General features: G+C 37.0%; 2 protein-coding genes and 1 long non-coding RNA gene across 13 annotated transcripts in view; 1 reads left to right on the top strand and 2 right to left on the bottom strand.

The window, feature by feature from the left end:
• The window catches only part of LOC106068207 (uncharacterized), a 251,871-nt gene that overhangs the window by 138,144 nt on the left and 89,709 nt on the right, over positions 1–24,018 (bottom strand). The window contains exon 1 of one of the 11 annotated variants that reach the window (XM_056019737.1): positions 1,572–1,600. The exons of the other annotated variants lie outside the window; for them this stretch is intronic. Coding sequence (XP_055875712.1) covers positions 1,572–1,585 — 14 coding nt within the window. The 5' untranslated portion in view covers positions 1,586–1,600. Of the gene's footprint in view, positions 1–1,571; positions 1,601–24,018 lie in introns of those variants that run through there. 11 annotated transcript variants of the gene reach the window in all.
• LOC129924533 (uncharacterized) lies at positions 605–9,811 on the top strand. The gene is made up of 4 exons (XR_008776488.1): positions 605–856; positions 8,560–8,619; positions 9,208–9,271; positions 9,682–9,811. It is a non-coding gene; the product is annotated as an uncharacterized LOC129924533 (long non-coding RNA).
• On the bottom strand, positions 9,536–22,785 carry LOC106073053 (uncharacterized). The gene is made up of 3 exons (XM_056019725.1): positions 13,006–22,785; positions 12,269–12,467; positions 9,536–11,734 (listed from the first exon to the last, which is right to left on the bottom strand). The coding sequence occupies exon 1, from the start codon at positions 17,459–17,461 to the stop codon at positions 16,061–16,063; it is 1,401 nt and encodes a 466-aa protein (XP_055875700.1). The 5' UTR covers positions 17,462–22,785; the 3' UTR covers positions 9,536–11,734; positions 12,269–12,467; positions 13,006–16,060.

Genomic DNA, 24,018 nt, shown 5'->3' with positions numbered 1-24,018 from the left:
CGTGTGGCCGCCTCGCAAATTGAAAGGAGATCAGATCGTCTCGCGCTATCAAAAAGGTCGATAGATAAGCACACTTAAATTAAATAGAATAATAGAGACATTGGTTTAATAGTGTGTGTGTGTGTTTCTATGGTGACGTTGGTTAGCGATTGATTGTGAATGATGCAACATAGGTGGCATTGTCCTCATTTGGTCTTAGTTAGGAAAGAACACTCCAGAACATGAGGCTGAAAGGTTGTGTTATTGTAGTGAATTAGATTTTGTTAAAAAATATTATTACTAAAGTCTAAATTATTTATTTCACAAGTTGATTTTGTCTATATTATTAAAACTTGGTGGTGACAAATGAGAGTAGTGCTGTGTGTGTTTTTAGCCGACGTAAAAAACCTCATACCAGTGCTAGACGAGTTGTCAACCGTGACGCCAGTTTGGGAAGGATCTGTATTGTGAATGGTACGCAGGCACGTCACTTCGAATGTAGTCATGTGATCAACCAGAATGGTAAAGCGACGTTCCATCCGGTTCTAGAAGACCTATAGAGACCCTATATAAGAGCGAATGTGTCAGAGTTAAGTAACTTCACGTTACCTCGCAACGTCACAAATACCAGTCGAAGTCAGAGTCAGAACCAATAAGAAATAGGTCCGGAACAGAGAATTTAGTACAAGTCCAGGAAGAGGCAAAGTGTTATGTTGTTGCCAACTGTACAGTTTTGGCTGTGATTTATTTACAATAAACTATTGCGTAACTTTGGAGCCTTGAGTTGTCAGGTTCTTTGGATTGGCTGTGTTTTGTGGTGCAGTTTACTGAAAGCCTGGATAGTGCGAAACTTTACAATATTACAAATAAAGTTATAGTAAGTATTGTTCACAAGGAAGTTATTCAAGTTATTTAAAGTTTTATAAGTTAAGATATAGTACGCCTAAAGCAATTTAGCTGTCTACCAGCTGTCTACCAGCTGTCTACCAGCTGTTTGGTGCTACAAGTCAACGATCAGTAACAACAATTGCCGTGGCAAGTTGGCAAATGTGGCGTGGCCAAGGCAAGTGTATGTGATAGAAATGAGGAAAATAAAAAGCAAACTACAGTCACCTGATTTCAAGAGCGTATTCAAGAGCATTTACACATTTCTACCAGTGGCCGAGCTCCATTAATTAAGTGCAGTGAATAGTCATCTGCCGAAATTGAAAAACACTAAATGTGGCTCAACAAAAATGCCTAAGACGGATTTTAGAAGTCAGTTATAGAGATCGGGTCTAAATCAAGGAATTCCTATGCCGAACTGGGAGTCGACCTCTTAGTATGACAGAGCGTCGCATGAGGTCTCCGACAAAATGAATTACGCATAATAAGAGTTGCGATGACTTCCTAATACAACTTGGTGCCACACATTCATGTAGGTCTTCAGAGCAGGTGGGAAGAGGCTTCAAACATTACCAGTGACAGATTTTTGTGGAAATAGCTTGACGGCAAATGCGCCGAACGGCGCGGTAGGGTCTAAGTCAGTAAGAATAGCACATTAGGTTTTTGAAATAAAACTTTTCAATAGCAGGAAAATGCACTGTAGATACCTCAAAATATGCATTTTGTTGGCTTTCAATACTAGAAATAGTGATTGGCGGCGGGGCTTCGCCCCGATCTTGGAGACCTCCTAACGCTCCCCCAGACCTCTTTGCTGGCTATTTCGGGCAGTCTACAATTTTCCCACTAACTCCAGGAAGAACCTATTCTAGGGCACAATAAAAGTCTTCTGAAAAAATGAAGTGTCAGAATGTAATAAAGATTATGTACACACACACACACACATACATACATATAAATTTTTTTTTCGCGGGGGGAGGGGGCGGAAAAATCCCCCAAACCCCCCCACCCGGAAAAAAATCCTGGCTACGCCCATAGTCCACAGACAATTTTTTCCTTGTAACAATATAATGTTAAAAATTTAACGCACCCCCTTTAATACATTCCTTTGGCCAACTAATTTTAGTATCGATTACGTTGAATTGGATCAGACGTAAATTATAGTATCACTTCTCAACATCCTCCGACCACACAACTTTCCTCCTTAACAAATAGGGTCTAATATTATTTACACTGACTATTCTTTTGATTTTTCGAAATATTTCATAGGCCTATGATATTGTTTTGTCAAGGACCTTTTTTCTTACTAAATCCTGCAAATATATAAATATAAATACACATCTAAATCTAATCTTTAATTTGAAATTAACCCATTAAACCCCAAAATTTATTATTGCATTAAATATATATTTTCTATCAAATATCAATTTCTATCGGTCAAACATAGACATTGCAAAAAGAATTTTTGAAAAATGCCATATAGTATCGATTCTGTGAGATGTACACTGGCAGTGGTCGTAGCAGTAAGTGGCCCCGCGAGGAACATTATATAAAAATGTATATATTTTTTTTTACAATCTTTAAGTGAAAACAGATTAGTTATAACATTGAAAAACACACAAATTAAGCATTTTAATGCAAAAAAGTATATTTTTAATGCTTTATTTACTAAGAAATTATAACAATTTAGTAAAAACAAGGTTACAAAAGACAGTTTGTGTGGAAACACAAACTCAAAATCGGCCCCCGAAGAGGTCCACCCAGGCAGGCTTCAATATTTTCAGAAAGAACATTCAAATGAAATTATATCAAAGACAAATGAGAGATAAGAATGGAGAAAGAAGGTTAACAGATCTTGTGTAGTGCCCCAACGGTCCCGCAGATCGAAGGATAGGTGAAAGTGAATATAAAGTTAGATGTGAACCTGGCCTAACTAGTTCCCCTTTTAGACCTTGTGGTCTATAGGGCTAATGATGTAAAGTTCATCTGTTTTTGTGGCCTACGGTTAGCGAGGGTGTCATGTAGCCAGCACAACGACCAACCGCCGAGGTTTGCCGTAGCTATGACGTCTAGCACAGATTTGGGTCTATAGGGACGTCGCACCTAATAAGTTGACAGGTGGGCTGTCGACTAGGCGGGCAAGGCCGATAGCACCAAGTAGCAGAGTTGAGTAGATCCACGTGAGAGATGATACTCAATAACAGATAGGCAGTTGACTAGGCAGACAATGCCAAATAAATAGGCAGGTAAATAAGCAGGTGATCCAAACAAATAATTGGGTAGATCTCAGTAGGCAAGTGCAGTGCTGAATAGCACTAAGCACAAAGGCAGGTAAATAGGCAGACACCTGAAGGAGGCTGCAGATAAATAAAGACAAGTTAGGACATGTCTCTCATGCATCTTAGCGATGCCCTCGACTGAGGTGCATTCGTCAGATTGGTAAAATTGCTTTTGATTAAAATGAGGAGATGATGACAAATAGGATTTGGAAAATAGATGGCAGATAGTAGCAATATAGAAATGTACATAAAAGGGGAAATAATAATATAAAAATGTACATATACGGGGAAATAATAATCTCAAATAAACAACACAAGTTGGAAGAGAGAAAAGGGGGGGGGATGGACGATGGTCAGTGACCATGACGGTTTGTTTACATACGACCGTCGGCTGAGAACAATGGAGCGCGATTGAATGGAGAGGGTGTCTGTTCAAAGGACGCAACTCTCGTCAAAGTAAAATGACTACAAGGGAGATAGTCCACTACAGGGGAGATAATTTATATCTCTTTTCTAGACGCATTATTAGTGCGCTAGTAAAATTATCAAGGCGGTCAGCCGAGATAAAGGAAATAAAATAAGATGTACAAATATATTCACGGTTGCATAAACGATCTATCGAGCAACGTAGCATTAATAGATTAATGCAATACATAAATATACACATATGCCATGTTTATGATTTCTGCTTACGACTGTGAGAAAAACACAATGCACTAATTAAATATAAGTGAAATAATAAAATACACATGATAATCTCCAGTGAGAAATATGCACAAAGTATTTAAGTGGAACTTGTGATTAAGTTCGGCTTACCACCAGGTATTCCTCTAGGAGTAAAAATAAGTGAAATAGTCCAGACTCGATTGCTCAGCGATAGAGAAATAAGAGGGTCTGGCTTGATTTAATTTACCTTATATATAGGCCTGGAAAAGACGGGCGGAAACAGGAAATGTCCTAGGCTAAGAATTACCTTACACGTGGGTGAATTTGACTTGAGGTGGGAGTCGCACCTTGGAAAGGTCAATGGGCGTGTTGGTCCGCGTGATCTCCTAGATCAAAGAGAGACGTGGGAGAAGGGGGGGGGGAGGTGACTTCAACTGCGCCCGTCAGACATCCGGCCGGTAAGATCAAAGAGACTGGGTGTATCTTTACCCCGGTCAAGGAAAGATAAATGAAAGCCTTGGTCTAGTTGTCCCAGGGTGGTCGACTAAGTCTAGCCTGGAGAATAAACGGTGGGGCGGGTGAAGAAATTGGGGATAGGACGGGGAAATGACTAACATAAAATAAATAAATAATAGTAAATAATGATTAATGCTGTGATAAATTTGAGTGACTCTGACAGCAAGCTTTTGACTTGTCACAAGGTCTTTAAGTTCCACAGCAGCAAGCTTGGACGCAGACAGAACGTTGTCTTGATCTGTCCGACTCACTGAGGTAATCGTTGCATGAACATCAGGAACAAAAGCTTCAGGCACATAACAGACTTCTAAAATTTCTTCATTTGTTTCTTTCCTTTCGATTCGGTACATCCCGTTGAGATCGTCCAGTAATCGTTGTCACGTTTCTCGTCTTGAAAGTCACACTCACAAGACTTGCCCACAACACAGTCACAGAATGCGCTCCAATCCCCAGCGTCTCCGTCTTCACTGCTTGTGCAGCCACAGTCCGTACCAGGCAAATTCTTCACTAACAAGTCTACAGGCAACTGCTCCTTTGTCAACGAGTCTATTCCTACTTTCGCTTTCGACACAAATTTATCACTTCGGTCTAATCCACCTTGTTCCCCATCATGTTAGACATCTTGTTCATTTGTTCACGCATCGAGTCGTTTATGTCTTGCAGCGTGTCTTGAAGGTTTTCAGAAGCTGGTCGATATCTGGATCCACCTCAGCCGGAGTCTGCCGAAAATGTGCTCTAAGAATGTCTTTATTCTTACTAATAACTTGGACCAGCCGTAAATTCGAGTATCACTCCGCCCCCACCTCTCGGCGTTAACAAATAGTCATTAACACTATCTGACTATATATTTAATAGGCTATTTGGTTTTTTTTTGGGCCATTTTTACTAAGTAAATCATAATTCTCACATAATAGGTCTACTCTGGCCGTTCCCCCTTATTATTTTTATACTTTCAATAAAACTTTTCGCATTTTAGCAATACCGTTGTTTGTTTGTTTTTTGTCAGTGTATTCTACTACGTTGTACGTTTAATCGGAAAGGCCCTCTTTAAATTACCCTCCAAAACACACTCACATCTGACCTGTTAATTCAATATCACTTTTCTCTCCCCAGCCCTTTTCACTCTGCCCCAGCCCCCATTAAAAAATGAATTGTATTATGCCTATATTATGTTCCATCTAATTGACACGGCCCACTTTATAACACTACCCTCCCAACAATATATATTTTACTCGTGAGTTCGATTACCAGTATCACTTATACCCCCTTCCCCACATACACTCTCTGAGTATTTATCGACTTTTCAGCCCTTTATCGAAATATTTGAATGGATCTCTGATGCTTTTCAGCATGAGCATTATTTATTATTACACCCTGCGCACCCCCCTCCCCGTTTCAACTCTCCCCTAACATAAATTTGGCCAATGATTTACAGTTTGTTGAGTTGAATAAACAAATTTAAAAAAGAGATACTTCTGGCCTGAAAATTCTAATGGCACATTTTTATCTTTCAATGACTTTTGTAGTAGTGGTGCTGCGACTATTCGCGTAACCAAAACCTTCCATTTTTCAGTCAGAATCTGGTCTTAGGAAATGCTACTTGCATAATTTCCAATGTCCCATTAATTTTTCTACGTCCGTCTTTATTCATTTCAATAGCAGACATCACAGGGGTACCACTTATCTTATCACTGCTATACAACAATGCAATGCCAAAAAACACCCGTCTACAGATCAAAAACAAACTTATTTACATGTCAGGCACCCTTCAACCTCACGAGATCAACAGCCAACACACTTTTATTTAAAATGAGATAGGGACTAACACTTCACCCTTTTCCCATTTATCATTGCCTGACATCACCACCCCCTTCCGATTTCCCGCGCTTTTACACAAGTAAAATGTAGAACAACATGAGGCAAATAAGTTAACTTAATTATTGTATGTTAGTATATTTAATATCCCCCATATAGAGCCTCATGTAGCCTTTCCAATCATAGTGTAATTATACAGTGCATGTTAGGTTTGCGTGCCAAATAAATGGGTCTATTAAAATGTATGTCAACGCGGCTAAAGTCACATTTCGCAGCTATGCAAACGAATTTATGTAAAAATGTTTTTGAAACACACATTTGAAGGTTAATTTTATTAAATAATGAAATGAATAGACTATATCTTGTATATTCGTTTTTTTAAAGTAAAAAACTATCTTTGCGAAGAGTAGATATACCCTTCGCGAAAGTTTCTGTGATGCGCATGCATGACATTTGGTAGTGTCTAATGTAAGAATCGCGCAATATAATGAATGGCTACGGATAAAGTCACACCATTTCTCATTAGCATTTAATACCATACAACTTTATTTACTTATTGAAAAAATGAAAGCGTTGAATATTAGTCCATATTATGGGCGAATTTTTGACCCAGCGACCTCAGTAGGTTAAGGTAAATAATAATAATAAGGCTTGTCTTCGAGTCCGAAGATTATTGAGGAGTGCAGTATTTCCCGTGGCTGCGCAGCCCCAGCTGTGACCTACATATTTTGCCACATCCAAGGCAAGCATAACCATTGTCCGCAGGCGGTCGATTTAGATTTCCTTTTCACCGTCTGCGTTTGTCCTCGGCAGCGGATTTTCTTTTGGTCTAGAATGTGTATCCCGCGGCCTTCGTGAGTGACCTCCAGCTGTCTCGTTCTGAGGCCGCATGCAACCAGGTGCTCTCTTCTATGTCAGCTAAGGAAAGTTGGTCTTTGAAGCGTTTCCGTGGGGCGCCTCTGTTACGTCGACAACCTTTTAGCTCACCAAAAAAAACTGCCTTTGGCATACGTTCGTCTCCCATACTGGATATGTGCCCTACCCACCAGACCATAAGAAGTCCTTCTATACTATGTATACCGGCGTTCGCAAGGACATCGCTGTTTGTAGTGCGGTCTTGCCATCGTATGTCCATGATGGAGCGCAAGAAATCTTAGTTGTTTTCTGAATAGTGTCCATGTCTCATATAGAAGGGTTGAGAGAACCACCGCCTGGTAGACATTGATTTTTGTAGGCAGGCGGAGCGATTTGTTCCGCCAAACTCTCGCCTGAAGACGTCCAAAAGCGCTACTAGCCCTGGCCAGACTGTTATCAACTTCCCTTGAAAGTGAGGCGTCATTTGATACTATACTACCTAGATATGTGAGGTGGTCTACCACGTTAAGGGGCTGTCCGTTTACGGTGATCATGGGGCTGAGTATGTTTTATTGCGTGACATCTGGAACATGACTTCTGTTTTCCCATAGTTAACACAAGGGCGTTCAGGGGGCGGTGACATAGCCATTGTGGTTCATTTTATACACCAATGACTTTCAATCCGATAGTCGTTTGCTCTTTCACAAAATTCGCTGATGATGCGGCTCTTCTTTCCATGCTCTCAGAGAGCTCAGATGTAAATGAATATTTCAGAGAAATAGAATACATTGAAAAATACTGTAAAGATAATTTTTTATTATTAAATATAAAAAAACAACAACAACAAAGAAATGATAATCGATTTTCGTAGGGAAAAGAGGAAAATGATATTGTATCTCTATCTGGAGAGACAATTGAAATAGTGCAAACTTTTAAATACTTTGGTACTATATTAGACAATAAATTAAACTTTACTGCAAATACTGATTATATCAGCAAAAAGAGGCAGCAAAGATTACAATTACTGAGGAAAATGCCCACGATTAATGTTAGTGAAAAGGCCTTGGCTATGTTTATAATGATCACATCTGCAATATTTTAAGTTTTAATATCACTGCCTGGTATGGCAATCTGAGCATTAAAAATATTAAAAACTTCATAGAATCCTAATTGCTGCTGGTAAAATCATTGGCAAAATACAAACCCCATTTGGGAAGCTGTTTGAGACAAATATTCATAAAAAAGCTAAAAAGATTCTAGAAATAAACAAGGTTACAAAGACAGTTTGTGTGGAGACACAAACTCAAAATCGGCCCCGAAGTGGTTCACCCAGACAGTTAAAAAGTCCGGTATCAATATTTTCATAAAGAACATCGTAATGGGCTTTGTTGCTGCACATAAAAATTATATATGTGTCAGACGCGAATAGCCCATTTTTTCAGTTAAAGAAATTATAAAAAGTCATTTCTCTATAGAAGAAGTTACGAAGGTTATATAATATAAAACCATAGACCTATATATACTTCAATAAATTTAGGTATTTGATTTCTAGTTACTATTTATTTAGGTAGGTTCTGTTTTACAAAGATTTGCAAGAGACACTTTGTTAAAGAAGACTACTGTACTGGTAGGTGCATATAAATTATTTATTATTTAATATTTATGTATTATTTATATTAAGTTTTATATGAAAAAAAAGTTATTTTAATTTTAAATTAACAACTGCACATTTTTAAATTACCTGTTTTTTTCTTATACATATTTTTTAAATAATTCTTCTAAACAAAATTTTTATAACATGCCCTTATAATGATCTTCTAAAGAATATTTTATTTTTAATCTTTCAAATAATACGTTTATATAAATTTTAGAGTAAGGATGTAATTAATGTGTACACAAGTTTATAATTAATAATAAAATTCTCATATACTCCATACATTTACTACTTGCATTTATATATATTTAGAAACAAATTTTAACACTTAAATTCTTCGAATATCAAAATGTAACTAGAAAATGGCATAGTATCAACATCTATTGTTAGTTAATTTAATTTGCAATTGTAAATTAAAAAAAAAAATTATCCCTTGATGCATTTGAATTTACAAATTTTAATTCTTAACATTTTTTTTTATCAAATTTAAATTATGTTTATAACAGAATTATTTTTTCATGTTAAATTTGTATTTTGTTAACATTTTTTAATGTTTTATAGCTACTTCTTTCAAAAATTGTTCATATCGCTGTAGAAATGGGAAGATAGTAAAAAATTTATTAATGTAAGTATTGTGTATTTTATTGCCAACAATGTAATTATAATTTTAATTATCACATAAACAACAATATAAATTATTATTTATAGATTCCTAAATTTTAATAATATAATTTTAACTGGATAGCTAAAAAAGCAAACTTTTTTTTTATTTTTCAAAATCCCCAATGAGGAATCCATTACTTCATATCATAAATTTGAATTTAAAAAATAATTAAGAAAAACAATATTTGAAGTTTAAAATCAATTTATTTTCACTTGTCATTTTTGTTAGTGAGATATGGAAAGTTAATTTAAATCTATAAAAACAGTTTTTGACATTGACATAGAATAATCTGTACATGATATAAAATTAATCATTTGCACATTATTTCTATTAAAAATATATATCTATCTAATTTATATACTATTTTTCAGCACTAAATAGAATATATAGTAAACTGAAAAAGACAGCCATTCCCTCTGTATTTAAATGGACTTTGGACAAAAAGAAGAACAGAAAGAAAATGTTGCGAACAAATGAACACTGAAGAAATATCTACATGCTGTCAAGTAAATTCTATACAAATGAATGATGAAGCCTTCATTAAATCAGATGCAGTTATTAATTCAGAGGATGTGCTAATATCTAACTAGTCATTGGATCAGAACAAATTATTAATTCAAATAATGTGGTAACGGAAGAGCAAGTCGTTGGATCAGAACAAGTTTTTAATTATACATGTGATAATACAGATATTATTTTCAGTGCATCTCCTGAAGATAGTTATCCACTTTGTCATGATAAAATATTGAAGAACATGTGAAAATTAGTGCTTGAAAAAATTAAAAATCAAGATTCTATTATTAATCATTACACTGGGTTGGAGACTGCATCAAATTTTTTAACAGTATTTCATTCTCTTGGTCCAAGTGTATATAATCTGAAATACATTTATTCACAATCTTGTGATTGTTTGAGTAGTGTTGACCATTTTTTATTAATGCTTGTTAGGCTAAGACATATTATTTTCCTATAGCTGAAGTAGCAAGAATGTTTAATGTTTCTAGTTATACAGTTCAGAATGTTTTTATTACTTGGGTTAATTTTTCAAAATACATTGATTTTGCATTGTTAGAAATAAAAAAAAAAACATTTCCTATGTTTGGATGTTTCTTCAAAACAGCAGGGTTAAAACCTGGTACATGCATGATGACAGTTGGAAGTTTTAATTGCAAAGTTACAATAGTAAAAAATCAATCAAAACTTGATTTGAAGAAATTTGACTGTAGCAAAACATTTTAAAAGTGATTTTCATAAAATAAAACTATTTTGTCTACCATTATTTTGATGAACTCATCATCTCTATGTATGGTTATGATTTTAAAATATTACAAGGTGAAGGTAATATATGTAACAATCTTAGCTTTTGTACACAACATTTGACCTTGAACTTGGTAATAATAATTATGACTTTTTTTTTAGAGAAATTCCCTCATCTGTGACACATAGGTATGGCACAGTAGTTACATCAATGCATTTTTCCCTTGCCACGTATGGACATTTAACTTCAATTACTTCCATAGTGCCATCTGGCAATTTAACAATCCCATCAGGAGAAGATCCCGAAAATGGAAATTGATAAGAAATGAAAATTCCACATCTTTGTACTTCAAGGCCACTATACAATTTATACTTTTTGATAGCAGTGGCTTCATATTTATGCCCATGTTTAATTGCACTAGTTTTTAATTTAACCTTTTTCAGACATTTTAATGCTAAATTATCCAATACAGTTATATCTCTTGCCTTACAAATACTAACAAAAATTGATGACTGAACCCTTTTTAGTCTTTCTTCAATCCATAATTTATTTAATGACTGTCCTCTAGTTTTCTTTTTTATTTTAATAATATCCTCATTTGTATCATCTTAAAGGCCTATACTTTTCTTTTAAAATAAATATCCATTAAAGGAACTTTAGTGTACTCATGGTCATTGACATAAGCACAAATATTGGCAGGCTCATATATTTGGAAAAAAGGGCTTTGTGGGACATCTTTAGCAGACATCCAAATGTTTCTAAAAAATGAATTATAATTTTCCTTAGGCATTTTGTATGTGCGGGGATCATAGATTATATTGTCTGGAACCAAAAGTTTCCAAGACTCTGCTTTTACAGGTGAACCTGTATGTTTTTTTACTACATGGAATAGTTGTAATTTTTCTGTACATATTAGCTGAATTTTCAATTCTTTATCCTTGTTATATATACTTAGTCCATAGAGTATCACTTGTATGTGTTTACAGTGTGCATTTGGACCCATGCCAACTGGACACTCACATTGCTGATATTGCGCTTCAAATATTATGCCATTTTCGTCCATTTTTTAATCTGTTAGATACTTTACTTTCTTCATTTGGGCGAATATTGCTGCTTTAAAAAATACATAGCTGTCAGAATCTCCATGTTTCAAAAACACAATGTACCTAATTTTAGAAAAATAAAGTAAAAATGTATTAAACAATATACAGTTTCATTTTTTCTTTAAACATATACCAGTAACATCTTTCCAATCTCTCTCTCTCTCTCTCTGTATATATATATATATATATATATATATATATATATATATATATATATATATATATATATATATATATATATATATATATATATATATATATATATATTTATTTGTTTGTTTGTTTGTTTGTTTGTTTATTTGTTTATTTCTTTCTTTCTTTCTTTATTTATTTATTTATTTATTTCTTTCTTTCTTTCTTTCTTTCTTTGTTTGTTTGTTTGTTTGTTTGTTTGTTTGTTTGTTTATTTATTTATTTATTTATAAGTGTGTGTGTATATATATTTTTTGGGCTTTGGTAGGGTAGGACAATACAATTTACATGGCAAAAGTATTAGTGTGGTAGCATTCTAATACTAACATTTCTATTTAAAGATGAGAATAAACAGTTCCAACATAATAACATAGAATAGTGTTAATAGTATTCAAAGTAAATTACCTTTCATCATTAAGTAATTTTGCAGTTTTGCTGATTTGTGCATTGAACTGGTCCAAATATGATCTTTCTGTGACATCAGGAAAAAATTGTTTCTGAATTCACATCAATGTAATTTAAATTGGGAATGCACATGGAGTAACCATAGTCAGTATCATCTACTTTTCTTCCAAAATTACAGTTTCTTTCATAGGCATTTAGTCTGAAAAAATAACAAATATATCTAGAACCACAATTTCATAATTGTCTTCTTTATTTACATTTAAAACCCTAATAAATATAGCTTGGATGATGGTTTAAAATATTTTAATATATCGAAAAATACCTGCCAATAATTAAAAAATAAAAATGAGGAAATTATCATAGAAGTACTATCACATGCATTTATACCAATAGAGCAAATTGACACTGAAGTTAAGTGATGTCATGTCAAAAAGTATCACTGGTGATTTTCTCAATATGTTCATTGATAATTGTATAAGCAGATCTATTAAATTAACAGGATACTTCATAATTTAATGAGAATTTTGATATAACTCATCTTATAAAACACAGACGTTACTTCAAAACAGAATATGTTTACGTTCATACCACATAGATTTAGTCAATGTAGTCATGCATGTTAACCAATGACTTAAATTCTGCCAAGTCATTGGTTTATATCTAAATATTTAAACTATAATATCTATATAAACCAACATAATATTTAATAATATTTATAATTCAATAAGTGAGATTACCTGTCAATCAGATCTTTCTTTCTTCCAGCTATCTTGGCACCTCTTTTTTTACATTCTTCTCGAAGTTGTACTAAGCTTAAGTCTAGAAAACTGTTTACATCCATTAGATCTATATAATCTTTTAAATAACAGATGTGACTTCAAAACAGAAGATGATGACGTTGAAGTAAAATAATGTTGAGATATAGACTCTAGTATATACCGGTAAGGGAATATATATATATAGCTTAACAAAACACGTTTGATAATGCAAAAGAAACAACAGTAAACAATTGCGCAACAGAGCTCATACAAAAAAAACAACAACAACAACCCAGTAGTTAGTAATCTCTATGCCAACAATAATTTCCGGAAATTATATAGGCCTAGGTGTATGTGTTATCGTAACTTCTTTTACATAAAAATTGGGCTATTTGCGACTGACATATATATTGTTTAGTTGCAATAACATATCCCTTAATATTTAATAATAATTAATTAGGAGTGCAGTATTTCATGTAGCTACGCAACCTAAGCTGCGACCTTCATATTTAATATCAGATTAAACACACATACAAATGCGAATATTCTACTACTACTACTACCATAGCCACCTTCAGTTGCGAAGGGACTATCATGGAAATGAGATGAATGCTTGGGCATTAGCTGTGGTCGGAACAATGTCGACCACACACATACATATCAGTTTCCCTCTCCACGCAGCTGATGTACCCAAAGGAACGGCAGAGCCGACACAGTTTCGGGTCAAGGGCGTCGCAGGTTCTGTCAGAGTGTAGCTATTGATGCTGCAAATCACCTTAAAGTCGCCAGCTCCTGATTTTTCCTCAGGGTTGACTCCCGAAGCTTTTCCCATGATTGGGTATAGCTGAAAGTGATAATTTTAAACGTATAATTCTATTTATTATTCCTTTTTAGAATAAGGGTATAAACGAAATTTCAGAGTTTTCCTTCTCCTTGGCTAACGAGCTCCTCCTGCCCTGCCCGAAGTTTACTGGTTCAGGAGCCAGTTATTCGCCTTTGAGGGTTAGAACAGTTCCGAAAGACTCAATATCCGAGCCACACGTGAAGGCCAGGAGTTGGACTGGTTGTCAGAGGTTATTTGAGACGCATGTCATTAGGAAGCATTTTATAGGTAGTAGGTAGTGGGCTGTTTACATTTATTACCACTTCCGGCAATGAAAACTTTGTTTCGAATATCCGCTTCGTTTATATATAATATTAAATGTTATATAGGTGTTGTTAATAATACGGCATGTCGGCTGAAAGTAATATATACAGTGCTTTTTTTTTTGTGAAATAAAAAAAAATTGGTGCGGGTACTCAGAGATAGATTGCCTATCTTTCAACTACTAATTAATTAGTAATATACTGTTACGTATTTCTGAATCTTCTGGCTAGAAGTATTAGTAGGCACACAAATAAAAACACTGTAAAGAACTTGACGACTAAACTTTCAGTTTCATATAACTTTAATGACTATTAACTCTAACATTACTGTAACATGTAGCGTAGAAGACTGTACAATATCTGTCAGTTTACAGTTAGCTATACTTCGTTGCACTGCATCTCTTCACTTCGTTGCAATTCCTCTTATCTCAACTTGCATCGAGCCGTATTCCACAGAACAGACCAACGACACACTTCCCAGTGTCGCTCCAGGTCTCCCAAAGCTGAACCAAGTCGTACTCAAGTCTACCGAATCAGAGCCGCACACGTCTTACATCGACTGTATCGAATGTAACGGCTCAAGTCCACTGTAGTTCGCTGTATAGACTTTAACGACAGTAGTCCACTCCAGTTAACTCTACCCTAGTTAACTTGCACCGAGTCGTACACATTTCTCTTCCACAGAGCCGCACACGTCTTACATAGTCTGTATCGACTGTAACGGCTCACTCACGACTCCATACGACTCCATACGACTGACTTTAACATTAACTCTCTGGCTTATATAGAGTCCCTAATCGCTTGTCCAAAGTTGCACAAACACGGCTAGTATCCTCTGAAATAACACGTGAGGAAACGTCACATCCTGTCTTTGTTTATACATGTAGATTCCAGAAAACATCGGCTGCAGTGTCATCAAGTTGGGGTCACACGTAGTGACCTCTATCTGTCACTATTCATTAGTAACTGTCCCCCTACTTAGATCTGTTCGTCCCCTGGAACAACACGTGAGGGCACGTCACATCCTGTCTTTGTTTGTACATGTAGATTCCAGAGGACACTCGCTGCTGTGTCATCTCGCCGGGGTCATACGTTGACCTCTACCTATCACTGTTCATTTGTAACACTGCCCCCTTCTTAGATCTGTTCGTCCCGAACAGATTCTACTTCACCATGATACTGATAAAATCGATCGACGATCAAGGAAGCTTTGGTGGTTGCCCCCTTCTCAGAGATGTTCTTTCAATCTGGCAGTTGTCCATCTTCTTTCCATAGAAGAATGGGAGCCAAATCCTCATTTTTCAGCAGTTCCTAACAAATGTTTTCATCAATCTTGGTATGGAAACATCGACCTTCAGATGACGACATTGGGCACTCTTGTCGAGAAAATTCATCAGCATTCTAACGAGTTCGTGCTTCACTGGCTGAGTTTTACATTTTCAAGCATCTTTTTACAGATGGGTTAGGCTTTTTCCAGAGCTTCTTCAGAGATGACCAGGTTCATTACAGTACAGCAATATTCACATGTTCTTCTTACAACAGCAACTGACTTTGGGTTTGTACGATGCCTGTTGGGTTGATCTTCTTGTACAGTTCTGTCACAGATGGTTACTCACTACAGTTCTGACATCTTAAACTACTTCTTTTCTGTCCTTCTTGCTTCTGACTTAATTAGCGTTCTTCTAAAACCTCTGTTATACTTCATCAACCTATTCTCATGAGGAATGTTCTTAGATTATTCATTAGTGGCTTCACACTTTTAACTGATTCGTAAGGCTTTCTTCTTTGGTCTGATGGTTCCGGACAGAATCTTTCTAAAAACATGGGCTGTGGAGTTTCATTAGTGCAGGTGGGGGTCTATCAGTGGGAGAAGTGGTGGGCTTGTTTTCTAACAATATGGGCTGTGGAGTTTTATCAGTGCAGGTGGGGGTCTATCAGTGGGAGAAGGGGTGTTCTTGTATCTTGATCTTGTTGGGGCCATCCACGTTGCACTCTGCATGTGTCGCTTTCTCCGCCCCCTCCATTTGATATTTCTTCGGTTGCGTTGATGTCGTTGTCGTTGTCTTGCTTTCCTGTCGATCAATGCTGATGGCAGCGACTTAGCACATAGGAAGGCATTGCATTTCATAGCTGTAGTCATCAAGACTGTTGATCTAACAAGTTGCTTCAGCATTATTCTTCGATGGGTGCTTTGCGAATGAGCTGCAAGTCCACTTGAAGGCAAGGTGTCAAACACGTCATCACCTTCATCCGAGTCTGGAGCACTCGCCTGTGGGGCAGGTTGATAACATTCAACGTGCAAAGGTCCATCAACTTCAGCATCAGATTCTATTGTGTTTCCTTGACTTTCGCCAGGGCTTCTCGCGCTGATCTTGACAGCTGGACATGCTTCTGTTAAGTCCAGACCTTGCTGGGGTATTTCTTGGCATTCACAGTCTTCTTGTAAAGCTACGTACGTACAGTTCTTGTCAAACACATGGGTGCAATAATCAAGCTTCGAGTTCCTCTCGTAGACACTGGCAGATAGACAGAAGTCTTTAAGGCCCACAGCAACAGGCTTGGACGCAGACCCAACGTTGTCTTGATCTGTCTGGCTGGTTGAGGTAATCATATCAAGTTTATCTATAGCTAAAGCTTCGGTCAAACTATAGGTCTCTTCTATTGTTTCTTCAGCGCTCTCATTCTGCTTTTCGTTGAAATAGTAACAGCTATCGTCTCTTTTCATTTCTTGTGGGCCACATTCGTTTGGTTTGCTATCACAGTCACAGACAGCACAACCATCACCAGCATCCCTATCGTAATTGTCTGTATTGCCACATCCTTGGTTGGACAATTGTTCGCTGTTCATCAACGGTGTAGCTCTTTCATCAGTCGACTCAATCTGATACTGCTGGGTGTTCAGCAGCTCGTTCATCATGATTCTCGTTTGATCTTTTATCGTATTTGTTTGTTCTTCTGTCTTGTTGGGCGTGGTAGCTATTTGTTCATTTTCATTCATGGCTTTGATCAACTGGTTAAATGAAGAAAATCTGGTGTTGATTTCTGATTCTATCTTCTTAATGCTCTCTTTCACCGAGTTCATTTTGTATTGCAAAGTTCTCAGGAGCTCCATCGTATTAGGTTTGATTTCAAATTGGCAAGTGTCCGGATTCTCATCTTCCTCCAACAGGGCTTGTCTGAGACGTGCTGTTAGCGTTTCCTTATTTCCGTTAAGCTGTAGACCTCTTTCTCGAAGCTCTTGTCTAAGTTCTTTCATGTCAAGCTCATTAAGAAGTTTGTAGGAATACATTCTAGCCAGAAAGATCCCACTTCTGACACCAATTGTTACGTATTTCTGAATCTTCTGGCTAGAAGTATTAGTAGGCACACAAATAAAAACACTGTAAAGAACTTGACGACTAAACTTTCAGTTTCATATAACTTTAATGACTATTAACTCTAACATTACTGTAACATGTAGCGTAGAAGACTGTACAATATCTGTCAGTTTACAGTTAGCTATACTTCGTTGCACTGCATCTCTTCACTTCGTTGCAATTCCTCTTATCTCAACTTGCATCGAGCCGTATTCCACAGAACAGACCAACGACACACTTCCCAGTGTCGCTCCAGGTCTCCCAAAGCTGAACCAAGTCGTACTCAAGTCTACCGAATCAGAGCCGCACACGTCTTACATCGACTGTATCGAATGTAACGGCTCAAGTCCACTGTAGTTCGCTGTATAGACTTTAACGACAGTAGTCCACTCCAGTTAACTCTACCCTAGTTAACTTGCACCGAGTCGTACACATTTCTCTTCCACAGAGCCGCACACGTCTTACATAGTCTGTATCGACTGTAACGGCTCACTCACGACTCCATACGACTCCATACGACTGACTTTAACATTAACTCTCTGGCTTATATAGAGTCCCTAATCGCTTGTCCAAAGTTGCACAAACACGGCTAGTATCCTCTGAAATAACACGTGAGGAAACGTCACATCCTGTCTTTGTTTATACATGTAGATTCCAGAAAACATCGGCTGCAGTGTCATCAAGTTGGGGTCACACGTAGTGACCTCTATCTGTCACTATTCATTAGTAACTGTCCCCCTACTTAGATCTGTTCGTCCCCTGGAACAACACGTGAGGGCACGTCACATCCTGTCTTTGTTTGTACATGTAGATTCCAGAGGACACTCGCTGCTGTGTCATCTCGCCGGGGTCATACGTTGACCTCTACCTATCACTGTTCATTTGTAACAATACGTTAAAATACAAGAAAAGTAATAATAATCGAAGCCTACCTTTTTTACACTCATTTCTAAACAATTGGAAGAGATGGACTAACACAATATGTACCTTGTGTACATTTGCAAAAACACAAACTCTCTTTATAATCTTATCAGTTAGACTTTCATAAATATTAAAAATAAAAATACTTAGTGATAATTTTAAATGTATAATTCTATTTATTATTCCTTTTTAGAATAAGGGTATAAACGAAAATGTGCCATATGGCTTTGTCTTACAGAAAAAAAATGAAAATTACGTCTATTTATACAGTTGTTTTTAATTACAAAGTAAAATAAAATATATTTAACTAGCACGTACGTTAATCATTATGCAGCCATGCGATATTTTATTTATAAACATAGCATTATTTTGGGCCAATATTTTACAAAGGCTGCTTGGAGAAATCAGGTATACACATAAGGAGAAAACACGACCCCTTTACTTACTAAAAAACAGACACAAATTATACAGTGACATTCATAACAAAAAAATATTCAAAATTGATTAGAATAACAGTTTTTTAACTTATCATTTAAAGTTTAAAATGACTACATTTTTTTTTCAACAATTATTTTGTGTATGAAATTGTGTATCGAAAAATGCCGGGTACTTGAAATAAGCTAGTCCTAAAAAACACAAAACAGATCTTGGGTGAAAGACTCATCAAATAAAGTACTGTAAATGTGTAATGTCATGCGCTAGTTTCAGGTCTTTTCTTTTTATAGCCTCTATCGGGTTTTATACCAACTACCCGTATTTTTGTGCAGAATTGTTTTTCTCTATCAGGCACACTTAAAATTATAGCATAATAATGTCAGTTTAATTAAAAAAGAGAACTGAAAAATGCAAAGATATATAAGGAAAAAAGGCACTTCCGGCCCAATTTATGATTCTACTTTTTAATCAAAGAAACGAAACGCATTAGTCCTACATTGCCCATTAAATTATATTAAAGACAAATGACAGAGAAGAATGGAGAAAGAAGGTTGACAGATCTTGTGTGGTGCCCCAGCGGTCCAGCAGACCAAAGGATAGGTGAAAGTGAATGTGAAATTAAATGCGAACCTGCTGATGTCTTATAATGAATATCTAATTGATCTAATTGTTTTGTAAAGGGTCAATCTCTTATTCAAATCCTCAAAAAAAAAAAAAATTTCGTTTAAAAAAAAAGATTTCCTTTAGTCAGTGGCGTCACTAGAGTGGGTGTCACCCGGTGCGGTCAGCTCAGGGTGTCACCCCCGCCCTCCCCCCACCCATTTAAAAAAATCCTTTTTCTTTTCGTTTGTTTGTTGCGCTGTAACACATATAGTTTATAATTACCTACGTTATTTGATTGTTCAAAAATAAAATGAGTGTCTATTAAATTTTAAAATCAGTTGTTTATTACAATTTATCTACGGTTCACTGTGTTTACGTAGTCATGTGAAACTCTGAACGCATCCTTAATCTTTGGAATCGCTGACATTGTCTTCTTTAGTTCAATTTTACAAAAATGCAACCATAAATCAATTACAATGTTGTTGTTTTTTTCCTGAATTTTAAACTTAATAACGTATAATTAGCATGATGTTAATGCCAGTAATGATCTCATTTTTTAAAATAAAATTCCACTTAGTGAAAGTTTCTTCTGTTTGTTTGTCTCAACAGTTCTTAATTTTAATTTTAATCCTTTTTCACACTAGACGCTATAGATAAGCAGATGGTAAGAAACGGTTGAAGGCTTTGTTAAGTGATTTAGAGATATTTTCTAAGGTCTTCGTGGCATATGAATCATGCAATGTCGATTTTTTAGTTTATTAAAGAATAACGTTTGTTGCCTTTAGATCCTTTCTCAGTCATAGTATTTCTGTTTGAATGTCTCCTTTTGGAAAATCATCAGATACGCCAATATTTTGAAACTGACATCTACAGTACTTTGTTGGTTGTTGAACTAAAGAATTTTTTTTTCGATTGGATTGCTACAAATTTATCTGCTAAAAAAACTACATCAATGATTGCTTCCAGTAAGAGTTGTAGGAATTGAAGCTCAGAGTTAAAAAACGATCAATATGCACATAAGAATGAACCTCTTTTTCTCTTCTTATATAGTGAGTCAGGCATCTAGTGATCGCTCGCCTGACATTTTCTTCTTGTTTTTAATTTTTTTTTTTTTCTACTGAAGAAAATCATGTCAATTTTGGATCTCCCTTAGCAAAAACGGCACTGACATTCTGGATAGATCCGATCAGCGAGTTTTTGTAGCCTGGAAAGTATCACTCGAGCCTGCAATATTTATGTGAGAAATTCTAGTGTAATTGTTGCAGTCTCTGTCACCTTGTTCTTGTACAAGGTAACGATTTTAGCGTCCCGCGTGTCCTGTGACACATCACCTTCTTGCCAACATCTAAAGACTTGTCACTACGCCTTAACACATCTATTGGACACGTGACTTTGATAAATGCCTATGCTTCTTCTTTGAGTTCTACACTAAAGGCCAAAGACATGTTCTATGAAAATCTTTCATTTTCTCTCAGTGAGATCCCAAATACTGAACATGTTATCATTCTAGACCACCTCAATGCAATCGTTGATCTGACAACTCTGCGTGGGGCAGCTGTATTGGGCGTTTTGATGTGGAAAAAGTAAATAAAAATGAACAAAAGCTTCTCGAGGTCTGCTCTCTACACTCCCTCTGTTTCACTAATACCTATTTCAAGACTAAACCACAGCACAGAGTATCCTAGCAGCATCCTCGCTCCAAAAACTGGCACCAACTAGATCTAATCATGGTAAGACACAAGTGCTTAAAATTTGTCAAGCTTGTCAGGTCCTATCGCAGTGCAGACTGTGACAAAGATTACGCCTTGATATGTTGTAAGATCAATATTTCTCCATAAAAATATCCACCATACTAAGAAGATTGGAAGACCCCAATCGGATGTAAGCAAGATGTGCCACCCTCCAGATACAGGTAGCGGAATCTTTTTCTACAAAATTGCTTCTGGAAATACAGCAACAGAAAAATGGGAACACCTCAAGTCCACCATACAAAAGACTTACCTGGACATCTTTGGAAGAGAACAGCATGGATCTTTGCTAATGAATACTGGGTAGAGCTTAGTGAGAATAATCATCTCGTAGCTCAAGCAGGCAACATAAGAGGGATGTATGAAGGAATCGAAAAGGCTCTCGGTACCTCCCAAAACAGATCAGCACCTCTCAAATCAACCACTGGGGAAATTATTACAGACAAGAGCGAACATATTCAAAGATGAGTAGAACATACTCCAAACTCTACGCTACAACAAGCTCAGTCTCTGCCCCAGCCCTTAACGGTATCAACCAATTACCCACAAGAAATTAGTTATTGACCCTAATAGAACCTAACAAAGCCATAGACAACATGGCCCCTGGCAAAGCCCGTGGATGCGATGGTATCTCCTCAGATCTTTTGAAATAAAAATTACATTAAGCTAACCTCTGTACGAACTCTGCTCAGCAAATATATCTATCTATATCTATATAAGCTATGATACAGTTTATATATATATTGTTACGAATCTCACTATCCAGGCTCTCTGCAAACTGCACCTTACACCACCAACTTAAAGAACTTGACAACTCAGAGCTCCGAAGTAACGTAACGTAAGTTGAATAAATAACAGCCAATACTGTACAATTGGCAGCACGTAGAACAGTACAAATAGCTCTGCGATAACAAATATCTCTCCGATAACACCGTTCCGCCGTATCAAGTCTTGCACTGGCCTCTCCGTCTCGTTCCGGGCTTGCACTGTGTTCAACAGTTCAGGACTGACTTCACACACTTGGGCTCGTTGTGTCGGACTCGATCACAGACCAAGATCAAGACGCCGTTCGTCTCAACTGTACTTGACAGTACTCCGCACTGAACCGTCGTAATGCTCCGTACAGAACCACACCGCTGAACTGTGCTGTAGTCGACCGTGTTCTGAACTCCTGTCGTGAACCCGCTTTCTGAACCTTGCTGTATTGAGCCCCTTTTCTCGACTGTGTTGACTGCGACACCTCCGCTCTTTATATAGGGTCCCTACTGGCCTTCTCGAACCGGACAGAACGCCGCTCGACGTTTCTAGGTGGTCAGATGACTACAACTCTCGTGACGCTCATGAGCTCTGTTCACGACGGCGATCCTTCCCGAACCGTCCTGTTGATACTCGACTCGGTTGACCGTCGTAGCTCGTCACGGTTGACCGCTCGTCTAGCGCTGGCCTGGGGCGAATTGCGTCGGCTGACTACACTCACACCACTACCCCCATCTGTGCCACCACCAAGTTTATAACAATATATATATATATATATATATATATATATATATATATATATATATATATATATATATATATATATATACATTTTATTTATAAAGTGCTGTTAACAAACAAAATGTAGGCTCAAGGCGCTGCAATAACATTGCAAACACAAACACGACAGCTCAAATGCAAATTAATCTTAAAAAGTTTTAAACCGATAGGTCTTAATGTTCTTCTTAAAAGTGGTGTAGCTTGTTGTCTGTCTGAGATCAATGGGGAGTGAGTTCCAAACCTTTGGTCCGTGCACTGAAAAAGCCCGCAGACCGTAGCTTTTGAGGGAGAAACGTGGCACCACTGAGCGCAGGGCTCTCTGTGGGACATATGGAGTAATCAGTTCGCTAAGTTACAAGGGCATTTCATTGTTATATATACACTGATGACAAAGTGTGGCGACCTTGTAATCGATTCTCGCTTTCACGGGAAGCCAATGGAGCGTGCGAAAGAGCGTAGTAGCAGAATCTCGTCTTGTTTTTCTAAGGACTATTCGTGAGGCATTGTTCTGAATACGTTGCAGCTTGGCTATTTTGTCATCGGGTATACCTGCTAGCACGGCGTTGCAGTAGTCAAGGCGGGAGAGTATTAATGCCATAGCTAGCGTTTTTGTTGACTCCGTTGTTAGATATGGTCGGATCTGGCCTAATCTGCGCAGCTGCAGAAAAAGACCCTTGCAGAGCTGACTTATGTGTAGGTCGAAAGATAGTGTTGAGTCGAAGAAATCTCCAAGATTCCGCACTACATGGACATAAGGAACCTGGCAGTTCGTGATAAAAAGAGAATATGTGCTTTCGACTTTTGAGACGTTGTTCCAAGTGCTAATCTTAATTATTTCTGTCTTGTCTTCGTTTATCTTGAGTTTATTCTCAACCATCCAATCGCTCACCCATGCAACGGTCCCACTGATTTTCTCTGCAAAGAAATGGTATAAGATGCCGGTTGGCCGTATAACATTGCTGAGTGGATGTGTATACATAATGAACAGTATTGGGCCTAGAACTGATCCTTGGGGTACTCCGTACTTCAAAAGTAAACTTGTTGATTCTGTCCCGTTAACAACGACACTTTGGGTGCGTTTAGTCAGGTGCCACTTTAGGACGATTCCTGCTAAGCAAAAAGTGGCAGAGAATCTGGCCATCATAGTTTCATAGTCTAGTGTATCAAAGGCTGCGGACAAGTCCAGCATGGAGAGAATTGATATGTTGCCAATGTCGGAATTGTGAAGTAAGTTGTTTAGTACCCTG

This window comes from Biomphalaria glabrata, chromosome 2, assembly GCF_947242115.1.
Source record: "Biomphalaria glabrata chromosome 2, xgBioGlab47.1, whole genome shotgun sequence".
In the NCBI taxonomy this organism is placed as follows: domain Eukaryota; kingdom Metazoa; phylum Mollusca; class Gastropoda; family Planorbidae; genus Biomphalaria; species Biomphalaria glabrata.
This window is presented reverse-complemented; position numbering and strand designations above follow the sequence as displayed.

What these genes read in the sequence shown, in the direction of transcription:
- LOC106073053 (XM_056019725.1), bottom strand. Translation starts at nt 17,461, where the DNA reads ATGTATTCCTACAAACTTCTTAATGAGCTTGACATGAAAGAACTTAGA.